Source organism: Nannobrachium achirus (assembly GCF_963921795.1).
Source record: "Nannobrachium achirus genome assembly, chromosome: 18".
Classification (NCBI taxonomy): Eukaryota; Metazoa; Chordata; class Actinopteri; order Myctophiformes; family Myctophidae; genus Nannobrachium; species Nannobrachium achirus.
In genome coordinates, this window is record NC_137825.1 from 19,527,316 (window position 1) to 19,546,954 (window position 19,639).

Sequence of the window (19,639 nt, forward strand, 5' to 3'; positions counted from 1 at the left end):
TCAGCCTATCCAGCAAAGCTATTGCTGTCCATATCAAAGTGTACCTGGACTGTCAGTCAGTGATTATTTTTGTTGTTTGTTTGACCCAAAGTAGCACCTTTAAATCTCTGGATGTAACACATGTCATGGATACATGAACAGTGAGGTATGTATTGTGCTCTTGACCAGGTAACCAAACGTGGGCTTTCTAGGAGCCTGTGACAGGGACACAACAGCACATTTATAATTACACAGGCACATATTTATTTGGATCAAAAACAAAATATTTGGAACTTCAGTGGCTGCTGCTGGCACAGTACTGTGCAATAAAACAGTTTTTATTTTTTGTAGCTCAACAATTATTGAAAGCATCATGACTGCACCGCCTTGATTGGAATAAATAAAATAGGGGAGAAGTGCTATAAAACAGCTGTGATTACATACATATTCATCAAATTCTTCCATACAACCACTGAAACATTGACAACATATTTACTCAAAATTACAAACCCAAGTTGTATTCTGATGTGTGCTACAAATGAATCAGTCTGGGCACAAAACAAAATTTGACACCTACTGTACATTTATGCATTACAGAATCTATCACACTATACATGTGTGTATATACCGGTAGATTACTGGTGACATCCCTGTGATGCCCCCCCCCCCCTTCCCCCCCTCAAAAAAGAAAAGAAAAAGTCAAATCTTCCTGTGTCCCTTTCTCACACTTTCAAAGAAAAATTAATACTTGGGATTCAGCAGTGTGGATGGCATAGACGTAGGGCTGGGCGATGGACAAATATCATTATATCAACAAATACCGGTACCTCCATGTCGATATTGTGATGACAATATGGTATTGTAACAATTATCTTTTTTTTTTCTTCTGGAAGAAAAGATTACTCTAAAAAATCAGATCTACACGCTCACAACACATGAGCTTGTAAATCGTCCATTTCTGATTTTCTTAGAAAATGTATCACTTAAACCTCAATGGTTTAAGTGATTCAAACAAGGAAAAACGAAAAATCTCAAACAATATATAGCGTCTCATAAATTATATCAAGATACCTGTGTTCATAATATTGTTGTACTTGTCCAGCCCTACATACTGTAGACATGCATGCTCTTTGGGGTAAGATGTTCCAAGTATGGAATGTTCCACCGCTCGTGTCACCTCTAGGATTAGGATCGGTACAGCTTGTTGCTTGGCAGGGGTGTCGCACCAAATTCTGGGCCTTGGGTACTTTACCCAGCAAGGACCAATCAGTGATGTTTCGATTGGGGCCAGATCACAGCCCATATGGGGATGATCTTAGGACGTCATATGGACTTTTTTGTTTGACAGGATTATTGTTATTGTTTGTAATGTTAGTTGAAATATGAGCATATAAGGTTATATTCTGGGACATACCTAAACTAGTTATATTTATTTATCTGGCCTAGAATATCACCTGATTTCAACCAACATAAATCCTGTCAAACAAAAAAGTCCATATGACAAGATCATCCCCATATGGGCTTGGATCTGGCCCCAAGATCTACAAGCTCGCAGCGTGGCACTCACGCTGTGAGCTTGTATATCTGCTATTTTTCAATAGCTAAAGTATAAAATAATTCCAGGCCCCTCCACCTTGGGCCCTAGTAACTCAGTCCCACTTTCCCCGCCCTTGTGACGCCCCTGACGCTCGGCACCTGCTGCTCCTCACAGTCCACTTGTCCTCATACGAGGTTGACGTTAGCAACAACAATAAACATTTGTTTACAGTGTGTTGAGCTTGGGAATAAAGGGCTACATACTGTATGTGTGTGTGTGTATGTATGTCTGTGACTGTGTGTGTGTGTGTGTGTGTGTGTGTGTGTGTGTGTGTGTGTGTGTGTGTGTGTGCGCGTGCGTGTGCGTGTGCGGTAGCATGCTCCCATGCATGCGTATAGTACACACTGCATACAGGCTGAAAAACACTCCCGATGCAACCAATCTGCACCGTCAGCGTCATCGCTTTTCATTTGTGACAGTCTGTCAAGCAGGGGATGAGTTCAAAGTCCGCTGTGGCTAAATGGCGACCATTGCAAAAAGCCATTGTTCTCTAGCAAATCCGTGGCTCCACACCATGGTTTGACTTCCAAATGAGGCACTATACTGTCTGCCTCGCAATTGGAACAAGGATAACCCATCAATAGAAGGTATTTACTGTCGCCCTCCCCCTCCATTTTGCCTCTGTAATGTGTCGGGGCTGACGGTTCCTCTTAGGACCAGCTTAGGGAACCCAGGAAATTACAGTCAACAGGTGCAAATGAAAATGCTTGAGCTGAAATGCCTCGGGGAGGGTGATGAGAGCCACAGCAAATTCACCATTGCGCCTTCCTATGCAGTCCATTCCCCTGAAGAGTCAAAGAGAGAGAGAGAGAGATTATTGTAAACACGTTGTTTCCCAAGCATCATCAATGTATTGAAACAAATCCACAAGGAACCACTTAAACCCTTTATACCTAGTTGACGGGGTCTATTTTCCCCCTCCTTTCTTCCACCTACATCAAATATCTTTACAGAAAATAGCTGATCTACAAGTAGATCACCAAATGTTTGTATATTATGACATGCCCAGAATAGGGATGGGATGGTTCATGTGGTTACATAAATAACATTTGAGCACAAACACTGAGAGACAGGCTAGACCACCTAATGGTCAATTTATACATTGTCGAACGACATTGGATGAAATAATTAAATAAAAAGAAAACGGCATCGATGCGTTTCAATTGAAAACAATTCTTGTCAGCCAACATAATCGTTCGATGAAGTATAAACGTGCCTTTAGCTAAACACTGTCTAATTACATTATTTGTTACATGTCAGTAAAACAAAATAAGAATGACCATAAGGACAGATCAGAGAGGTACAGAATAGGCCCAGGTCATCAAGCATAATTTTGAACAAGCAGGTAAAGAAAGACACAGACAGGTGGTCCCTGGGAGATAGACAGTGCGCTCCGACGAGGTTGTAAAGAAAAAAAGGAAAAAGGACCCCCACCCCCCCAAAAAAAGCAGACAAAGAGGTGATTCATAGAGAACCTGTGGAAGAAGAAGTTGCTATGGATACAACCAGAGCTGAAAGGGCTACACGTGCACAGGCAAGAGAAAAGAAAAATCATCTGGATAGAGGAGGGGAATTAAGTGGCCGAGGTCGAGGCGGCGAGGAGGCGAGGTGTGAGGCAGTGGCTGAGGCCGCCCGGGACACGACCTACGCTGTTGCTGAGTGTCTGCGCGTGTGAGAGCTCCCCCGTCTCGGTGTGCACGGAGGGGGTACTGCTTCCGCTGTCGGCTGTGGAATTGGTGGTTGCCCTGGGGATGGCTGAGTCAAAGGACAAGTCCAACTGGTGCTGTGTGAAGTCACAATGGGGTCCATGACAAAGACATTCAAGGGGTAAAATGGGAGAGAACTGAAAGAAAAACGCCTGACCAGTTCCTTGTCCAACATTGAATAATAGTAATAACAATAATAATACCTCAGTTTTAGATTGCACTTTTCAAACTTAATAGTCACTTTACATGGAAAGGATTAACCTGTAAATGTAAGCGATAATACACTTGAAGCAGTGCAGTTATTGATAAATAATGGACGACACACTAATTACCCCCCAGATATGAAGCAGAAGAGGGTTTTCTTCTGCATACTGTAGCATTTCGAAAAACCACAGGTCTAGTTATCCCACGTATACAATGGCCACTTAAAAATAATAGGAATATAAGTAGTATCTATTCAAGGGGCATCACAATTGTTCGCGTTCATGGTTGGGAAGCCAGGCGAGGAGGGCGTTCTCTGTTGCTACACTAGCGATTCCTACAGGTTGGTCAGGGGACTTGTTCAACAGGTAGCAGAACTGGAAGGGATAGAGAGTTCCTACGCACACATTAGGCCAGGGGTCTTTAACGTTTTTAGGCCTAGGACCCCTTAGTTGAGAGAGAGATGAAGCAGGGACCCCCGCAACCTTCTCATAGATTCCATATATACTGTAGTTTCATTGTTTGACAGCAAAATTATCAGTGTATTTTGGATTCATCTCAATTTGTGTTTTCAGATATTTAACCACTTGAGCCGTCATTACCTAATAAACTTGACCTTTTACTCTGTACTTAATCTGCTGTTTTTCCCCTCTACACCAAACCTCTTTGCCAAAAATAGCCGATCTACAAGCTCACAACGCCTCACAGCGCGAGGTGTTGTGAGCTTGTAGATCAGCTATTTTTGGCTAAAGTTCTAATATGGACACTAGGGTTCAAGTTGTCATATAAAAAGGATTGGAAGATTTGGAGGACCCCCTGTAGTAACTCTGAGGACTCCCTAGGGGTCCCGGACCCCCTGTTGAAAACCCCTGCATTAGGCCATACTACATGAAACCCCTCACACCCTTTGACCAATCATAACTGAGCATTCTCTGTGGCCATGGTATAAGTATGTGTTCTGATAATTATGCATAACGTGGGGATATAAACACGTTGGGACAAAAGATTTCAAATCAGTGTACAAGCAAACAATACAATCAATACTGTTTAATGTGCTGCACTTGTGTTGATGTGTATAACATCTGGTGGCATAATGTGAGCACAAATCAGGGTGTAACTGTGTGAGTAAGCAACACTGAGGGCCTACTCACATTCCCTATTCCCTGGGAGATGAGAGCCAACTCTGTGGGCTGGTACACAGAGCTACGCAGCTGACCACCATAGCCGCTGTATCCACTGTAGGGTGACACAGGCTTGGAACCTGGGAGGGACAGAAAGAGACAGAGGCAGGGACAAGGCAACGGATGTCAGATCAGTTTGTCACCCACCACAACCCCAAGCCATGAAAACAACAAGCCCTCTTTCACAATACATGATATATTTGGGACTGGGATACCAACAACAAACATGGGACCAGAACGTTTAGTCCTAGATGCTACAGGGAATCTCATCTACAGCAAGATACCGGCAGCTCTTTTGTCAGTTCAGCGCTTTACTGTAGATACCAGATAAGGCATATGCCGACACCCTTGTGTACTGACAACGCAGTTTGTAAGAGCCATTTGGAGCCATGTCTTTATTTTGATGATCTCATGCCAATCAAGGCCAAGGTTGGGTTGCCAAGGTTACAGGGCAGGTATTTAAACCTGTCCCTAATCAGACACAGGTGTTGTTGATAGGAGAGGCAAACAGTTTTGTAACTCATAGATCATAGATCATAGATACCTACTCCTCCCGCGAGGGAAATTCAGTATTTGCAGCCCAACCCAGCTGCTTCGCTGCCCACAAGGAGCGCGTGAGCAATTAGGGGTTAAGAGTCTTGCTCAGGGACACACATCGACATTGCTACCATGGCTGGGAATCGAACTGTGTTCAGGAGGCTGTGAGCTTCATTTGTTTTATTTACTCAGCAGCCAGTAGCACCAAATATAGGATTTGGGCGCTACACAGTTAACCAATCACACATAAGCCTAAATCTGTTATTTTAAATGATAGGCTTTTAGTTCTTAGTAGATGAGCATCATTACCTCTTGACAGCAGGACATTCATAAAGAATGAATGCCACCATAGAACATACTGTAAACACCACTTAATCACAATGATAAGAATATACGTAGGACAGGCTGAAGTCACTATATCTGTCTTTTATCTTGTTATAGCTTTAAGGTGTGTATCCCGTATAATATACACAGCCTACAATACTAGTCCTTGCCCGTTCGAACATAATTAATCAGTGATGTCAGCATGAGTGTACAGTATATTGAACAGTCCCACTGGGAGGAGACCCCGTGGCAGACCAAAGACCAGATGGAAGGATTATATCTCCAAACTGGCTTGGTAACGCCTCGGTATACTCCCTGAGGGAGTGGAAGAAGTTGCTCAGGATAAGGAAATCTGGAAGTCTCAGTTGGAACTGTTACCCCCGCGACCTGATTCCGGATAAGCGGTTGAAGATGGATGGATGGATGGACATTCTGTTGTTTATTAGTAGGATATGATATACCGGTATGTGATAAAATGTACAGTATGTTTGATTGCCCAAATGAAAATACATCTAAACATATAAGTGATGATGACATGCAAGTGAAAATGATCACACATAAAAATAAAAATAAACGTTTTATTAAACACATTTGTGTTGATTTTTCTTTATATTGCGTGTATGTTTCCTGTGTTCAGCTGTCTTTCCAGTATGGAACCGAGCACACACACGTGAGAGAGTCCCGCTTTGTCGTTCGCTCTTGTGGGAGTGTGCACTCTTTCTGTGAAATATCTACCCTGGATGAGACTGTTGCCACACCTTTTATCTCCATGGAGACGCGGCAGCGCAAACATAGGCCGCGATGTTCCTGGTGGGAATCGACAGACAGAGTGGGAGTGTGCAGCTCATGTGTGATGCACTGGTTAGGGATGCAGGTATTCTACAAGATATTCATTAACGCATGGCATGAGAAACTGACCGTTCCCTCTGAATCACCAACAACAGCAGTGGGAATGGAATGTACTGGGAAAGGAGTTGGTACTGTAGGTCGATTGGGCTTTTCATGTCCTAAAGTCAATCATTGACTTCTGCTCACAGCCCACATCTTTAGAAACAGCAGCCTAACTCCCTCTTAAATGTCTGGCATGTTTTGAGATTATTGTTATTATTAACAGTGTTCATTATGTTTTTAACCACTTAAACCGAATATTGAGTTGACTGGAGTACAAGCTAATGTTTTCCTTCTACACTAAATATCTAAAACAGCTGATCTACAAGCTCACAACGCAGTAGGTCTTGTTGCGCTGTGAACTCGTAGACCTGCTATTCCCCCCAAATGTTTGTCCCCAGAATAGGGAGTAGTTAAACCTAGTGATTAAATACTGACAGGTTTAGCAAAAGATCATCGCTACGGTGACATCAACACCTCCTTTGATTACTGTAATTTTGTAGGGCTTTCTGGGAAACATCACACACTGAAGCAGGCGATGAGCATAATTATGAAATCTCGCTAACTCTCCTGACACCATCTAACACAATGTGTCACATTATTTTTAGATCAGAGCCAGGGACGTGCTGGGCCCTGATTCAGCCTGGGAAAAAGAGTTGGAGAGGCCCTCATTGCGCGCTATAGAGAGAGATCTCTCTATAGCGCTGCTGCTACTCAAAGATTTGCCATTTCAGATCATGACAAGTGACAAGCCAGTGGGCCAATTACATGAGTTATATTTTGTCGTTGTCGGGTGGAAACCTTGTATGTCCAAAACCGTTTGTTTTGTATTAATCATTTTAAAAATGATTTAAACTAGTGAAAACAGCTGATCTACAAGCACACGCCTCACGGTGCGATCTGCTGTTTTCACTACTTTTGTGTGACGGCCTTGTATGATGAAGCAGAGCTTTGCTTTGCGAAAAAACATACAAATTTGAAACTTGGATGAGGTTTCTGCCCGACAGTGACGATTTACTTTGTTGGCCGCCCAGCCCCCAAAATGGAACGAAGGCCAACATTTTATTTTATTTTTTTTCCTAATGGCCGGGCCGGGAATGAACCGGCCGTTCGGGAGTTGTCCCGCTTTTCCCAATGGCCAGCACGTCCCTGCAGACAGTGGTATACGACCACGACTGCATTGAAAGCTCGTCTCTGTCAGACCAGTGGGAGACATCCAGTAATCTCCCAGGGCATGATGAGTGTCCACGCGGCGCCATGCACATTACCATCTATGATTACTCCACCCACTTCACCACTGGAGATGAACCAGTGCCAGCATCAAAGGAGAGGAGCCGCGGGGTTGTGGGCAGCAGGACGTAGTGTTCTGCATAGCCCTGCTAACTGCACGGGTGATCAGATACTGTTCAGTGGGGTACAACAACATCAGCATATCACATTATGTTGGATCATCAAGAAGCTGCCAAACTCAGCAACATTTTGCTTCAAATTCTCTTTTTTCCCCTCCCGTTTGTTTTACTTCCAAATCTCTATTGATCACTTATCTGTATCTTGTGACTTTACTTGTATCTCATTTCGTGCGTTAAGGTCATTTACTGAGAAGGGACTACCAGTGAGGAACAAAGCCTTGCACGTACACTGTCTGTCATTTCTCGGTAGAGTGCTTGATTGTAAATAATGTTTTGCAAGTCATTTGCATGTCAGAATGTCATGAGGTAACTGCCACAAAACTGTTTAATTAACTTACAGTATGACACTGCTGTTCGTGTTAAATACCATGACTATGTGTGAAGTGTAACAATTGAACAAAACATGGTGCCTTTGCATATATGCATTTTTGTTTATATGTAGTGTATTATACAGCCCCCATCCAAGGACAAAAAATATTAATACATAATACATAATCCTGGTTAAAAGTCCAATAAGTGAATCATAGGTGTAAATGTTTATGTATGATCTGCTATTTTCACCAAATGTTCACCCCATAATAGGGACGCTAGGGTTCATGTGGTTAAAGGTGAACCGGTTACGTGTCCATACCTTGGTTTGGTTCATCCATGGAGAAGGCCTTGTTTTCCATGAACATGTTCTGGGACGTCTGCTCCTTGAGAATGGTCTCATAGCCCACCCTTCGGTTGGGGTACAGATCCTCGCCGTAGCTTGGCTGGCTTTCATCTTCGGTGGTCAAAGAGCAGATTTCTGGGATGGTGTAGATGAGCAGGAACACCCAGGCATTAGCCACCAGCGCTATAGCCAAGGTTGGGTCGTCCCACTTGGGGCCTCCGCTCCTCTCGTTACCATAGACATACATGACAATCCACGCCACCCAGATTCCTACCGACAACAAGCCTGTCAGAAGGATGAACGCGCCGTCGGCCTTCCACTGCTTATGCTTGCCCGCCATGATGGGCAGACTTGCCACCACCACTGCTAGCAGCAGGTTCATCACATAGATAAGCGCCATGACGAAGTCCTGGTTGGCGATGTTGCAGGGGGTGGCCATGGCTCTGCTGGGTTCGGCTGTGGCGTTGAGGGGCCCTTGCGGGTGGCGTACCACGGTGATAATGAGCCACTCTGTGTTGATCACCACCTCCACCAGCCACAGCCCCACCGCTCCTAGACACAGCGCCCAGGATTCGGGCCCGCTGTTCCTTCGGGCCAGGATGTTCAGCCTCACGCACTGCATCAGCAGGCAGGCGAAGCAGCCGGCAAAGAGTACTCCAAAGAGGAACCTCCGAGAGGTGCAGGTGGAGAAGTCCTTCTCCACGATGAAGGCAAAGGCCAGGCAGAAGAGGCCAGCGGTGCAGACCAGGAAACAGGCATGGAGAGCCACTGAGCTCTTGTGGTTCTTGTCCGTTATGAAGGGCTGGCTGGCCAGTAACGAGATGAAGAGGACCAGGGAAAACACCACGCCGGCTGCGCCAAAGGCCTCCAGCACGATGCCCCAGACTGCACCCAGGTCACACAGGTTGTAGTACAGAGAGTCTACGTAAGGGCCACAGCCCTCCGGGGTCATGTTGGCAGCCATGGAGACTGGAAGACACTGACGAGGTGGAGTATGTTCTACAGGAGGGACAGATGATGTTTTCTGTGTGCACGTCCTTGCTCCCAACAGCCCCTGGTCACATGGGTGGAGAGGGAGAGTGTGAGTAAGGAAAGTGGAGGAAAATACAGATTTTATTAAGTGTCTTGCTAGTCAAGTCAAGGGAATCAGTAAAATAATGCACAATGCACATGTATCATGAGACAAAATGGATGTAATCATAATGCAGATCATACATACTGTGTTGACTTTGGCATTTTGAAAACTGTGTGAAGAGAAAAACTGCCATAAATATAAGTAACTATATTGTCATTGTCGAGCAGAAACCTCGTATCTCCAAGTTTCAAATTTGTACGTTCTTTCGTAAAGTAAAGCCCTGATCCATCATACAAGGCGGTCGCACAAAAGTAGTGAAAACAGCAGATCTACAAGCACACAACGCCTTGCGGTGCGAGGCGTTGTGTGCTTGTAGATCGGCTGTTTTCACTAGTTTAAATCATTTTTAAAATGATAAATGCAAATACAAGGTTTTCACCCGACAACGACAAAAGAAACCTCAATGGCAACCACTGAAAAAAGCCCTTTTCTACTCATTCCATCAATCATTAATGGGACATGTGGACATACAGCACGCATATCATTTCTTTACATTGAGATTAAAGTGCAACTTAAAAAGGATAATGCCAACCCAACCCGTCACAGAAATGTTACATATACTTGTGTGCATTACAGTTTCACTGTAGGCCAAATAAATATGTATTGAGCAAATCAAGGAGTGCTTCGTTACACAGTACCTTTTCAAGGCTCCCTATTTAAACAACAAATACACAACAGGGGGTCAGCTTTTTGACGGAACCTCTCTATGGTCCCAGACTTGACTTTGTGCAGTGACATGCTGTTCCCCTTTGTTCCCATCAGATCACATTACACACCGCAGAGGACAATAGTCACATCAGGGCCGAATCGATGAACGGTGGCAGGTGCTCAGTCTTTATACTTTATGGCGGTCACTCAATCATAACAAAGTCCAGCCTCTTCATTCCATGCATAGATTTGATTACTCCTCTGCTGTGAATGTTGTTTTCCAGCCAATCCTGCAAATTATGAGTGATAATGTTTGGTTCCACGTCCAGTTAATTGCCTGTTAAGGAAGGAAATGGACCACCACCACTCTCTGTCGTTATAGTGTTCTTATTTCTGATCACACTTAGAAACACATGAGCAGAGCTGTAAAGTAGTGACGGTTTCTGTACTTTTTGAAAGGGACACATTTGAGTTGAGTTGCCACAGTGTGCCACAGTGTGACAGATGCAGGGTTACATGTTCCCTCGTCAATGCAACAATCTTTGATGCTTGGGACACAATAAAATATACTAATTTAACTCTGAGAGGTTACAAATGTGACCAAATGGACCTGTAATAAGGGTTCATTACAGGTCATTTTGGTTACAAGTGCACCCTCTCAGAGTTAACAAATGGACAAATTGATTAATTAACAATTGAAAATAGATGAATTAACGTGGATTTGACTGTGGATGACAGCAGCCACAAAACCCATGATAATAGACTTGATTGGATCATCCTCTCTACTCTGTTTTGGTGATGGCTGAGATTGTATTTGTTACAGTCATACATATGGAGAAACTGAGGTAGGTTCTTGAGAGCTACTGTATACACTCACTCTCAAGAGGTTTTCAAACATTTGGGGGACCATTCCTTGCCTATGCTACATAAATAATCTAAAAAAGGAGGGGCTGTGCTTAATTGCCCTATTTTATTCAGCTCTTTTGAATTCTGACACATTGTGTAGCAGAGTAAATGTGAGAAGTTTTAAGAAATATTTTACCCAACTTGGCACCCAAGTAAAATATCAGAGAATGCATACCTAAGTTAGTTTTTTATGCCTGCCTTCCAGCCCTCCAATTTTACAGGACTGCAATGGAAATGAGTGACTTGAGATTTAGACAGTAGGTATACTATGCATTTACCTGTAGTGTTTTGTATTTTAATTTATCAAATAAAATGAATGAATAATACATGACTATAGAGACGCTTAGAGAAATGCTTAGAATTCCAGAGAAACAACAGTTTGCTGTGCTGATGCAGTATATGAGATATCAACATAACTGCAATTTGGTGTTACTGGATCTTGTAAACATCACAGTATAGGCCTACCCTACCAGTCAGAAGTTTGGACACAGCTTCAATGTATCCAGAAGCTGTATCCAAACTTTTGACTGGTAGGGTCAGATATTTTAGTGGTTACAAGCAGGGTTTAAGCAGCCAGGGAGGGAAGAAAGAGAATTTCTTACTTATCTTGCACCCGACCAGTTTAGTGGTTAAAATGCTGAGCTGTGCTTTCAGGCAGGTCAAACCGTTATGTTTAAAATTTCTGAACGTTTTTCACTTTTTCCCCCCCCCACATTTCATTACATTTTCTGACAATATAACTGAATAAAAATATATACTAGGCCTACTTTGTAAACAGTTAACTTCAGATTTAACAGTAGCCTATAGACCAACGACATGTAGGACTAATACCTTTTCTAGTGAGTAAAATGTAACATAGCCTAATTTCCATAACTCTTGATAGCATCTATCTACAAAGGTTTAGGTTTACTCAAATGATGAGTGCAGTGTGGCTGCCTGGCCTGACTGCATGGCACATCTAGGCTACAACTACAACGGAACAGAAGCCTAACCTAAAGCTGTTCTGTAAAAATGTCCACATATACAGTCATACCGTAGACTAGTACAGAACAATATATAGGCGACCATCGTAATACACGTATTTAAATAATGACTAATCAACGGCGCGATTATAGACAAACATTAAGTTAAATCAGTATACAGCCTTTTTACCTACAACTACACGTGTGCAGCCTGTTGCGAGCCTAAAACGTGAATCAACAGACCTAAGTGTTTTATAATTACACTTTTATGTGTATATAGGCTATATCATGGGTTTGAGTTATATTGTGTTTATAAACGAGTAGGCTATCTACTCGTATTTCTTAAACCACAAAATCAAATCAAATCAAATAAAAGGAAATGTATAAACTGCATTATTACCTGATAAGAGCTCTTGCGGCAGAGAGTGCAGACAGTAGAGGTGGTGTAGCTGATGTGTTGAGCCCCTCTATATAAGTTATTAAACAAGTTGCTCCTTCACCTGTTCAGCACACTGTTCCTAAACCACAGAACCTGGAGGCGCAGCTGACAGTGTTCATCATTAACGATCTAACCAAACTATTTCCAAAACAAGCGCTCACTATTTGTAGACTGTTTGTTACGCTGTTGTTGTCTGAGTCATTCAGAGCCAAATGGTCGAAGGAATCCTCTTCTTTTGGAGCGCATTGCCTGATCTGTTACTTTTACTACCCCCTCCCTAACCCTAGTCCTACTCTAGTCCTACCCCCCACCATCTATCTCTCTCTCTCTCTCTCTCTCTCTCTCTCTCTCTCTCTCACTCTCAAGAAAGAATGCACGAACTTTTTTGCTTAAATAGTTGTCTGGCCCATATATTTCACTATATAAACGCATGCCATTATAACATGTAGACAGAAAGTTCACAAGTAGCCTACATCATTTATTTGTAAACCAATGAAATGATAAGTGTGTTTTTTTTAAATGTCATTCTACTTTTGCGTGAAACACGTGAACCTGATAAACGTAGAACTATATGTGCTGCTACTGTAGCAGGAGAAGGGGAAAGATATATAAATCGGAGAATAATAAACAGAAAGAATTACGATGAGACATCGAGAGACATCTGGTGGTGAAGTGTGGAAAAACCTAGAGCCTGTCAGTACCGCTCATCAACCTCTAGGTGGTAGCAAATGCAAGTCAAGCACGCACAAGCACAGTGGGTCTGAGAGAATATTATATTCACATATTTGCCTTCCCTGTTCCCTGCAATTTGATTTAACATCTTTGTACAGGTCCAATAACCAACTTTTCCTCAATGACACATGCATATGAATAACTTGTTAGTTCAATATTTGAGTTAATTAAAGCTACACATTTCAGGATCAGATTTACAAGCCCAGAAAGTGTTTGTGATGCATTGTTTGTGAGCTTTGTAGATTGGTTATTACTTCTTCAATTTTTATCCCAAGATTTTTGTAACCCATTCTTTTTCACCCAGCGTTGAATGAGTCTGAGCAACGCCAGGCTACAACGGACTGACCTCATGCTTCCTTCTATCATGCACGAGGAGTCCAAGCTGCTACTTTTCACCTGACAGGGGGGGGGGGGGGGGGGGGGGTTCCCCCGGTTGGATGTAGCGTGTGGGTGGGACACGTTAATCCAATCAGATCCTTTCCCCTCCATCAGGCGCCCCAGCTGGCCAGGGGGAGGCAGTATAGAGACCAGGGTTACTGCATGTTTTTTTGTGGGGGTACCTACAGGGGACACGAGGAGAACATGCAAACTCCTCACAGAAAGGCCCTTTTGCCAACCCCACTTCAGGTATGGGCACTGATGACGCGGTAGATTAAGCGTAAATGAAACAGGCTTACTTCTGTCATCATAAGACAGTCGGACAACAAAATAAAAAATAACTGATATTTACAATAGAAAGGTCAGGGGGAGGTAAGGATATATCCCTCTGACCCAAATACTCATTACTCTTTCTTTGCTTGTAGCCTATTACATAGCTACTGTAGATTGCATTTGCCCTTTAGTTTATCCGTGCATTTTATTATTTTAATATAATATTCTCTGTGAATTAGCCTAATTTTCATCTTTGTTGATGTCCATGAAAGAGGGAGAGAGAGAAAGAGAGAGAGGGTTATACAGTAACAGATATATATGGCCTACAATGTACAGGCTATACATGACCGTGAGAAAACATTGGAGACACGACAGTCACTTTCACACTCTCTGTCTCTTGGCAGTGGCAGGTGTCTCGTTACTGCAGCATTTGCATTGTTCCAGAAAATGTGCAGACCATGTTTACCTCACCTTCTATGAGTTAGAACTGGCCAACTGGGATATGATTTACAGTTAGAGGACTTGGGTAAATATTGCAGCGTGGTCATGCTGGACCCCCAGAAGGCATTTGACACCGTAAATCACTCAATTTAGAATGATAGTTTAAAAGCAATTGGTCTTAAGAGTGCAGCAGTGAGCTGGATGCAATCTTGGAGGGGAGAGAACAGGTGGTGGAGGTGACCGGAACCCCCTCCCAGTAAGATATGGCGTTCCAAAAGGAAGCATACTAGGGCCTTTATTGTTCCTTGTAGCCTATATGTAAACTACATGTCATCTGCCTGTGACTGCAATCTGTTCCTGTTCGTGAATGACTCTGCACTCCTAGTCTCAGACAAAATGATTAGCCTACTAAAGTACCTGTAATCAAAAAAATCGAACAAAGAACTTTTTTCTAAGAGGATCGCCCCGCTGCTGGTAGTAAAAACACTTTAAAGACTAGCTCATTCAAACCCACTTTGACTATGGAGTCCACGTATGGTATCGCAGAGCCTCCAAAGGCCTTAAAAACAAGGCTCCAAACATGCCAAAACAAACTGATAAGGCTATTGATTAACCTTCCATTTTGGGCTCACCTTACCCCTGATCATTTTGTAAATGTGGGATGGCTCAATTGGCTCATGGTAGCTGACAGATTAGAATAGATTAGATTGCAATGGGTCTACAAGATACACTACTCCACTTACCTGACAAAATACTTCCAAAAGTCAAGGATGATCACAATTACAATACCAGAGGCAGCTCCACAAATCACGTCCAACCCAGATTTGGCTAAAAATGGTTAAATTAGTTCTCCTGCTATGAGGAAGAATTTGGAATGCTCTACCGACGGCCTTATAGGAGTGTAAATCCCTACCCTCCTTTAAAACTGCTATGAAAAGTAAAAAAAAAAAAAAAAAGACAAAGCCTATTGACTGCAGTGGTAAAAAACAGACTACAAATTAGAATTTTTATTAAACCTTTATTTCCTCTCCATATAAAAGTACAACTCTGAATCAGTGCTTATACAGACAGTATCATTCCGCTTTACAATAATTGTGCTGTAAAAGGAAAACAGAGAAATAATGTAAACATGTTTCATGAAGCCACTTTAAGAACAAGGCAACATGCAAGACAACATGAATTCACAAGTCCACTGTAGGCTACACAGTCAAATCGCTGGCGTTAATCTATTTCCCATTATGCATTCATCTCAGAGAGTGCGCAAAATAAATGTAACCAAAATGGATCTATGGTTCAATATTAACATTAATTTGTACACTTTCAGAGTTAAATTAACACAGAGGATTTTACTGCGTGCTCTACTAAATTCACTGAACAGTGACAACACATTTTACAAAACACTTCATAAATGTATTATCCAAATGGCAGGTTATTTCACATCACACTTTTTTGTCAAACATATAAAGAACAAGGAACGGATCTTCTTATTTAGCCTTGTGATTTCAGAAACGAGAAACTATTTGTCAACTCAGTTCATAATCAAAACCAGCAGCTGATTGCCTTCTGTCTTTTCATACTGTGCCACCTGCATGGGTGACAACTGGCAAGCAGGGGCTGAATAGAGGTATACGAGGGGGAGGTGATTTAGTGTTTGAAAAAGCACAAAAGCCAGGTGACAGATAGGCAGATAGGATAGTGGTTTTCAAAAGTGGAAGCGACAGGAGGAGGAAAGGATATGGTATAATTCAATTAACAAGATTATTGTGCCAGTTTAACCACCTGGCGTCCATATATTGGGCATGCCATCAACTTTCTAAATTTCTAAAAATGTCCAGAATTTTCAAAATAGCAGCTCTACATACATACAATGCTTTGCAGTAAGAGGCATTGTGAACTTGTAGATCTACTATTGTCCCCTTTCTGAAGAACCATTCAAACTGAGCACTATAACTATACAAATATAAATGTAAAAATCGTTAAGTCAAGTGCATGGCAGAGTTCACACCGGCCATAAAAAATACAATGGTGAATGATATAGTTATAGTTATCTTTATAGTTATCGTGCCCAGTGGGAATGACGCTTTAAAGCCATTTCATAATGGGGGGGCACAGCCAGAGGCTATGGCTATTTGGTGGTCCTAGGAATAGAAAAGTTTGAAAACCACAAACACAGACTGTATATGAGTCAACTGGGCCCTTCCTCCTCCGTTGAGTGTCATAACCAGCCCTGTAGCTGCATGGGTCAGGGCCCCGGCACCAGGGGCGTCACAAGGGGTAGGAAAGTGGGACTGAGTTACTGGGGCCCAAGGTGGAGGGGCCCTAATAACTTTATCTATTGAAAAATAGCAGATATACAAGCTCACAGCGCGGCACCGAGTGCCGCGCTGCGAGCTTGTAGATCTGCTATTTTTGAAAAGTTGTGAAAATGTGTGAAAATCTTTGAATATACTGTATTTTTAAGCGAACATTTCTAACTCAAATTCTGCTTCTGGGGGTCCCTGGAACGAAATATTTTGAGATCGGTGGCCAAATACATATCATCTTGGGGGTCCTTGACATAGGTTTCTTGCACACATTTTCACGATTTTTCAAAAATAGCAGATCTACAAGCTCGCAGCGCGGCACTCGGTGCCGCGCTGTGAGCTTGTATATCTGCTATTTTTCAATAGTTAACATTCATGGGGGGCCCGCAGTGAATCCTTGTACCCAGGGCCCAGAATTTGGTGTGACGCCCCTGCCCGGCACAGCCACATTACGCTTTAATCAAAGCCTGCCCCGACACCCTGCCACCGAGTTATGGCCTTAACTGTTTATTTTGTAATCCCTCCAATCCTCCACTCTGTCCCCAACTGTGTACATTCACCGGGGTCGCTGCCACTACACGCTCTCCTCTCCCCTCTCTGTTTTCTGTCAGACAGCAGGGGACATCTTCAAAGAAGTGGTTCATAACATCTACATCTGCGCAAAGACTCTCAGAACTCAGTATGGTCGCACACTGCAAACATCCTGGGTGTCATTTTGACTCTGAGTGTTTGCAGAAATAATAGCCCTATGGGTCTATTTTTACATTCGCAGAGTCAAATCAACGCTGGGATGACATAAGCGGACTGACAAACAGACTCTGGGGTTCGTGGGTTACTTTCACAGCACTGTTCATCAGTATTAGATACAGACTTTAGATGGATGTGAGTAGCCAATGCATGTTGGTCTTATGTATATTTAAGAGCATCGTTGGCCATCATTAACACAAACCTGGAGAGTGAATGAAGGAACAATTTGGGTCCCACCAAATCTTTGTGTGATATAGGACTTTTTTTTTAATTATTATTATTTTCTTTTTACATTAACCACTAGAACCCTGGCATCTCTTTTCTGAGGGGAACATTAAGAGAAAATAGCTGATATACAAACTCACAACGACTTGCGCTGCGAGGCGTTGTGAGTTTATAGATTTTTTCGATAAATATTTTTGGCAAAATAGAGGGGAAAAAGAGCAGACCAAGTACAACCTTTCTAAGTACTGAGGGTTTAAGTGGTTAACTGTCTGAAAATACTCATTACATAATGACAGTGCAGTCAAACAAGTCCATGGAAGCTATCTATGAAAATGTTTAGTCTACAACACAATTTTATACAGTATGTAGGGGGGGGGATTTTTGCTTGAATACTGTATACATTATATGCTGATACCTGATACAGAAGAACAGCATGCTGCTTTAAAAACTTCTAAACATTACTTCTTATACATCACTGGGATCATGAACACTACACAGTAATGTGGAAAAAAACACATCCAAGCTGCCGTTGAGAACAAGGTTTGACATTTCCAGACACTTGGAAAAATGTGAACATGTTTGACATTTTATAACGGAACGCTGTTGATTGTACAGCATGTCATAGAAAAGCATAATCACTTGCAATAATCATCAGACAGCTTATAACACTGATCCTGCAGGCAAGCAAGCTTTGAGTGTGGATGCAGCAATATCACTTGATTCAACAACATCAAACTGATCAAAAAATAAAATGTCATGGCATTTCTAATAGGCAATAGCCAGAGCTAGTTCCTCTTGAGTCTAATACAAAAACACATTAAGTTTGCATGATTAACAAGAGATCATACATAGAACATGGTTCACCACTCTTAAGTATCTTAATTACAAACATTTTAACAGCAGCACTCAAAAATCTAATTTAAAAGTAAATTAGCCACACTGATGCCTACTTTAAGTACATGTCACTTGCCTTTGATTGGTAGTCATATCACATTGCAATCATGTATATTAACACTAATGATTCAACATATTGGTATGTGGGTTATTTCTAAAAAGGTTAAGAAAAACTTAAACGAATGGAAATTTACAAGATGATGATGCGTGTGTGCATATGGGCATGCATGAGTGCACGTGCTTATTCATGTGTTTGTGAAAGTGTGTGTACTGTATCTGTGTGTCACTGTGAGCATCCTCATCCATCTACAGACACACGCACACTCACACGCACGCACGCACACACACACACACACACACACACACACACACACACACACACACACACACACACACATACACACACACACACACACACACACACACACACACCCACACACACACACACACACACACACACACACACACACACACACACACACACACACACACACACACACACACACCATCAGCCTAATCTTCGGTTTGTTTAGCAAAAGCTTGCAGGGGTGGTGTGGCAGAGGCAAGGGCTGTTTGAAGAACAGGGTCTTCAGCTCCTGCTGCTTAGACAGCAAGCTTTCATTAAAGGCTCCATCGAGTTGCATTTCATGAAAAATAAACACCGGCCTTAGCAGCTGTGCTCTTTGTGCATGGGAGCGCACTGCTTCAAGGCAGGACCATTTCCTTGCTCGATTGGCTATGCTCGGCAAGCCTGATGATTTGTGATTTGAATGTTGGGCATTTCCTCTTGATTAGGAAAGACAGCCACCGACTGGAATAGAGAGCAGTTTAAGTAACCGCACTCCGAGCTTTGTCTAGGGGTTCTGCCTCGGCGCTCTTGAAATTACACGATATCAAGTAGGTTTAGCTGGAATCGAGTGTAACCGTATATGAATGTCACTCAAGGAGATTAAAACCAGAAGAGGATAGATGAATGGGATCACACTTGGCAGCATGCAAAGTACAACTTTGTCTGTCATCATTCTTCTGCCTCGTCTTAGCAAACCAAATGATTACACCACAGGGGTTTATCAAACGGA

At 42.6% G+C, this 19,639-nt stretch overlaps 1 protein-coding gene across 3 annotated transcripts; it reads right to left on the bottom strand.

The window, feature by feature from the left end:
* Positions 1-237: 237 nt before the first annotated feature.
* Positions 238-12,757, bottom strand: gprc5c (G protein-coupled receptor, class C, group 5, member C). 3 transcript variants are annotated; one of them, XM_080747106.1, is made up of 5 exons: positions 12,529-12,757; positions 8,454-9,531; positions 4,635-4,744; positions 3,225-3,359; positions 238-2,361 (listed from the first exon to the last, which is right to left on the bottom strand). In XM_080747106.1, exons 2-5 carry the CDS (start codon positions 9,439-9,441, stop codon positions 2,329-2,331), a joined length of 1,266 nt encoding a protein of 421 aa, XP_080603232.1. In that variant the 5' UTR covers positions 9,442-9,531; positions 12,529-12,757; the 3' UTR covers positions 238-2,328. The 3 variants fall into 3 exon arrangements, with proteins under 3 accessions (XP_080603232.1, XP_080603233.1, XP_080603234.1); XM_080747107.1 differs by lacking the exon at positions 12,529-12,757 and adding an exon at positions 10,251-10,369; XM_080747108.1 differs by lacking the exon at positions 3,225-3,359.
* Positions 12,758-19,639: the final 6,882 nt, after the last annotated feature.

Coding starts and splice junctions, on each gene's coding strand:
- gprc5c (XM_080747106.1), bottom strand. CDS start 9,441: ATGGCTGCCAACATGACCCCGGAGGGCTGTGGCCCTTACGTAGACTCT. Junction 4,745..8,453: donor CATGGATGAACCAAACCAAG/GTATGGACACGT, acceptor TGTCCCTCCCAG/GTTCCAAGCCTGTGTCACCC. Junction 3,360..4,634: donor TCTCCCAGGGAATAGGGAAT/GTGAGTAGGCCC, acceptor GACTTCACACAG/CACCAGTTGGACTTGTCCTT.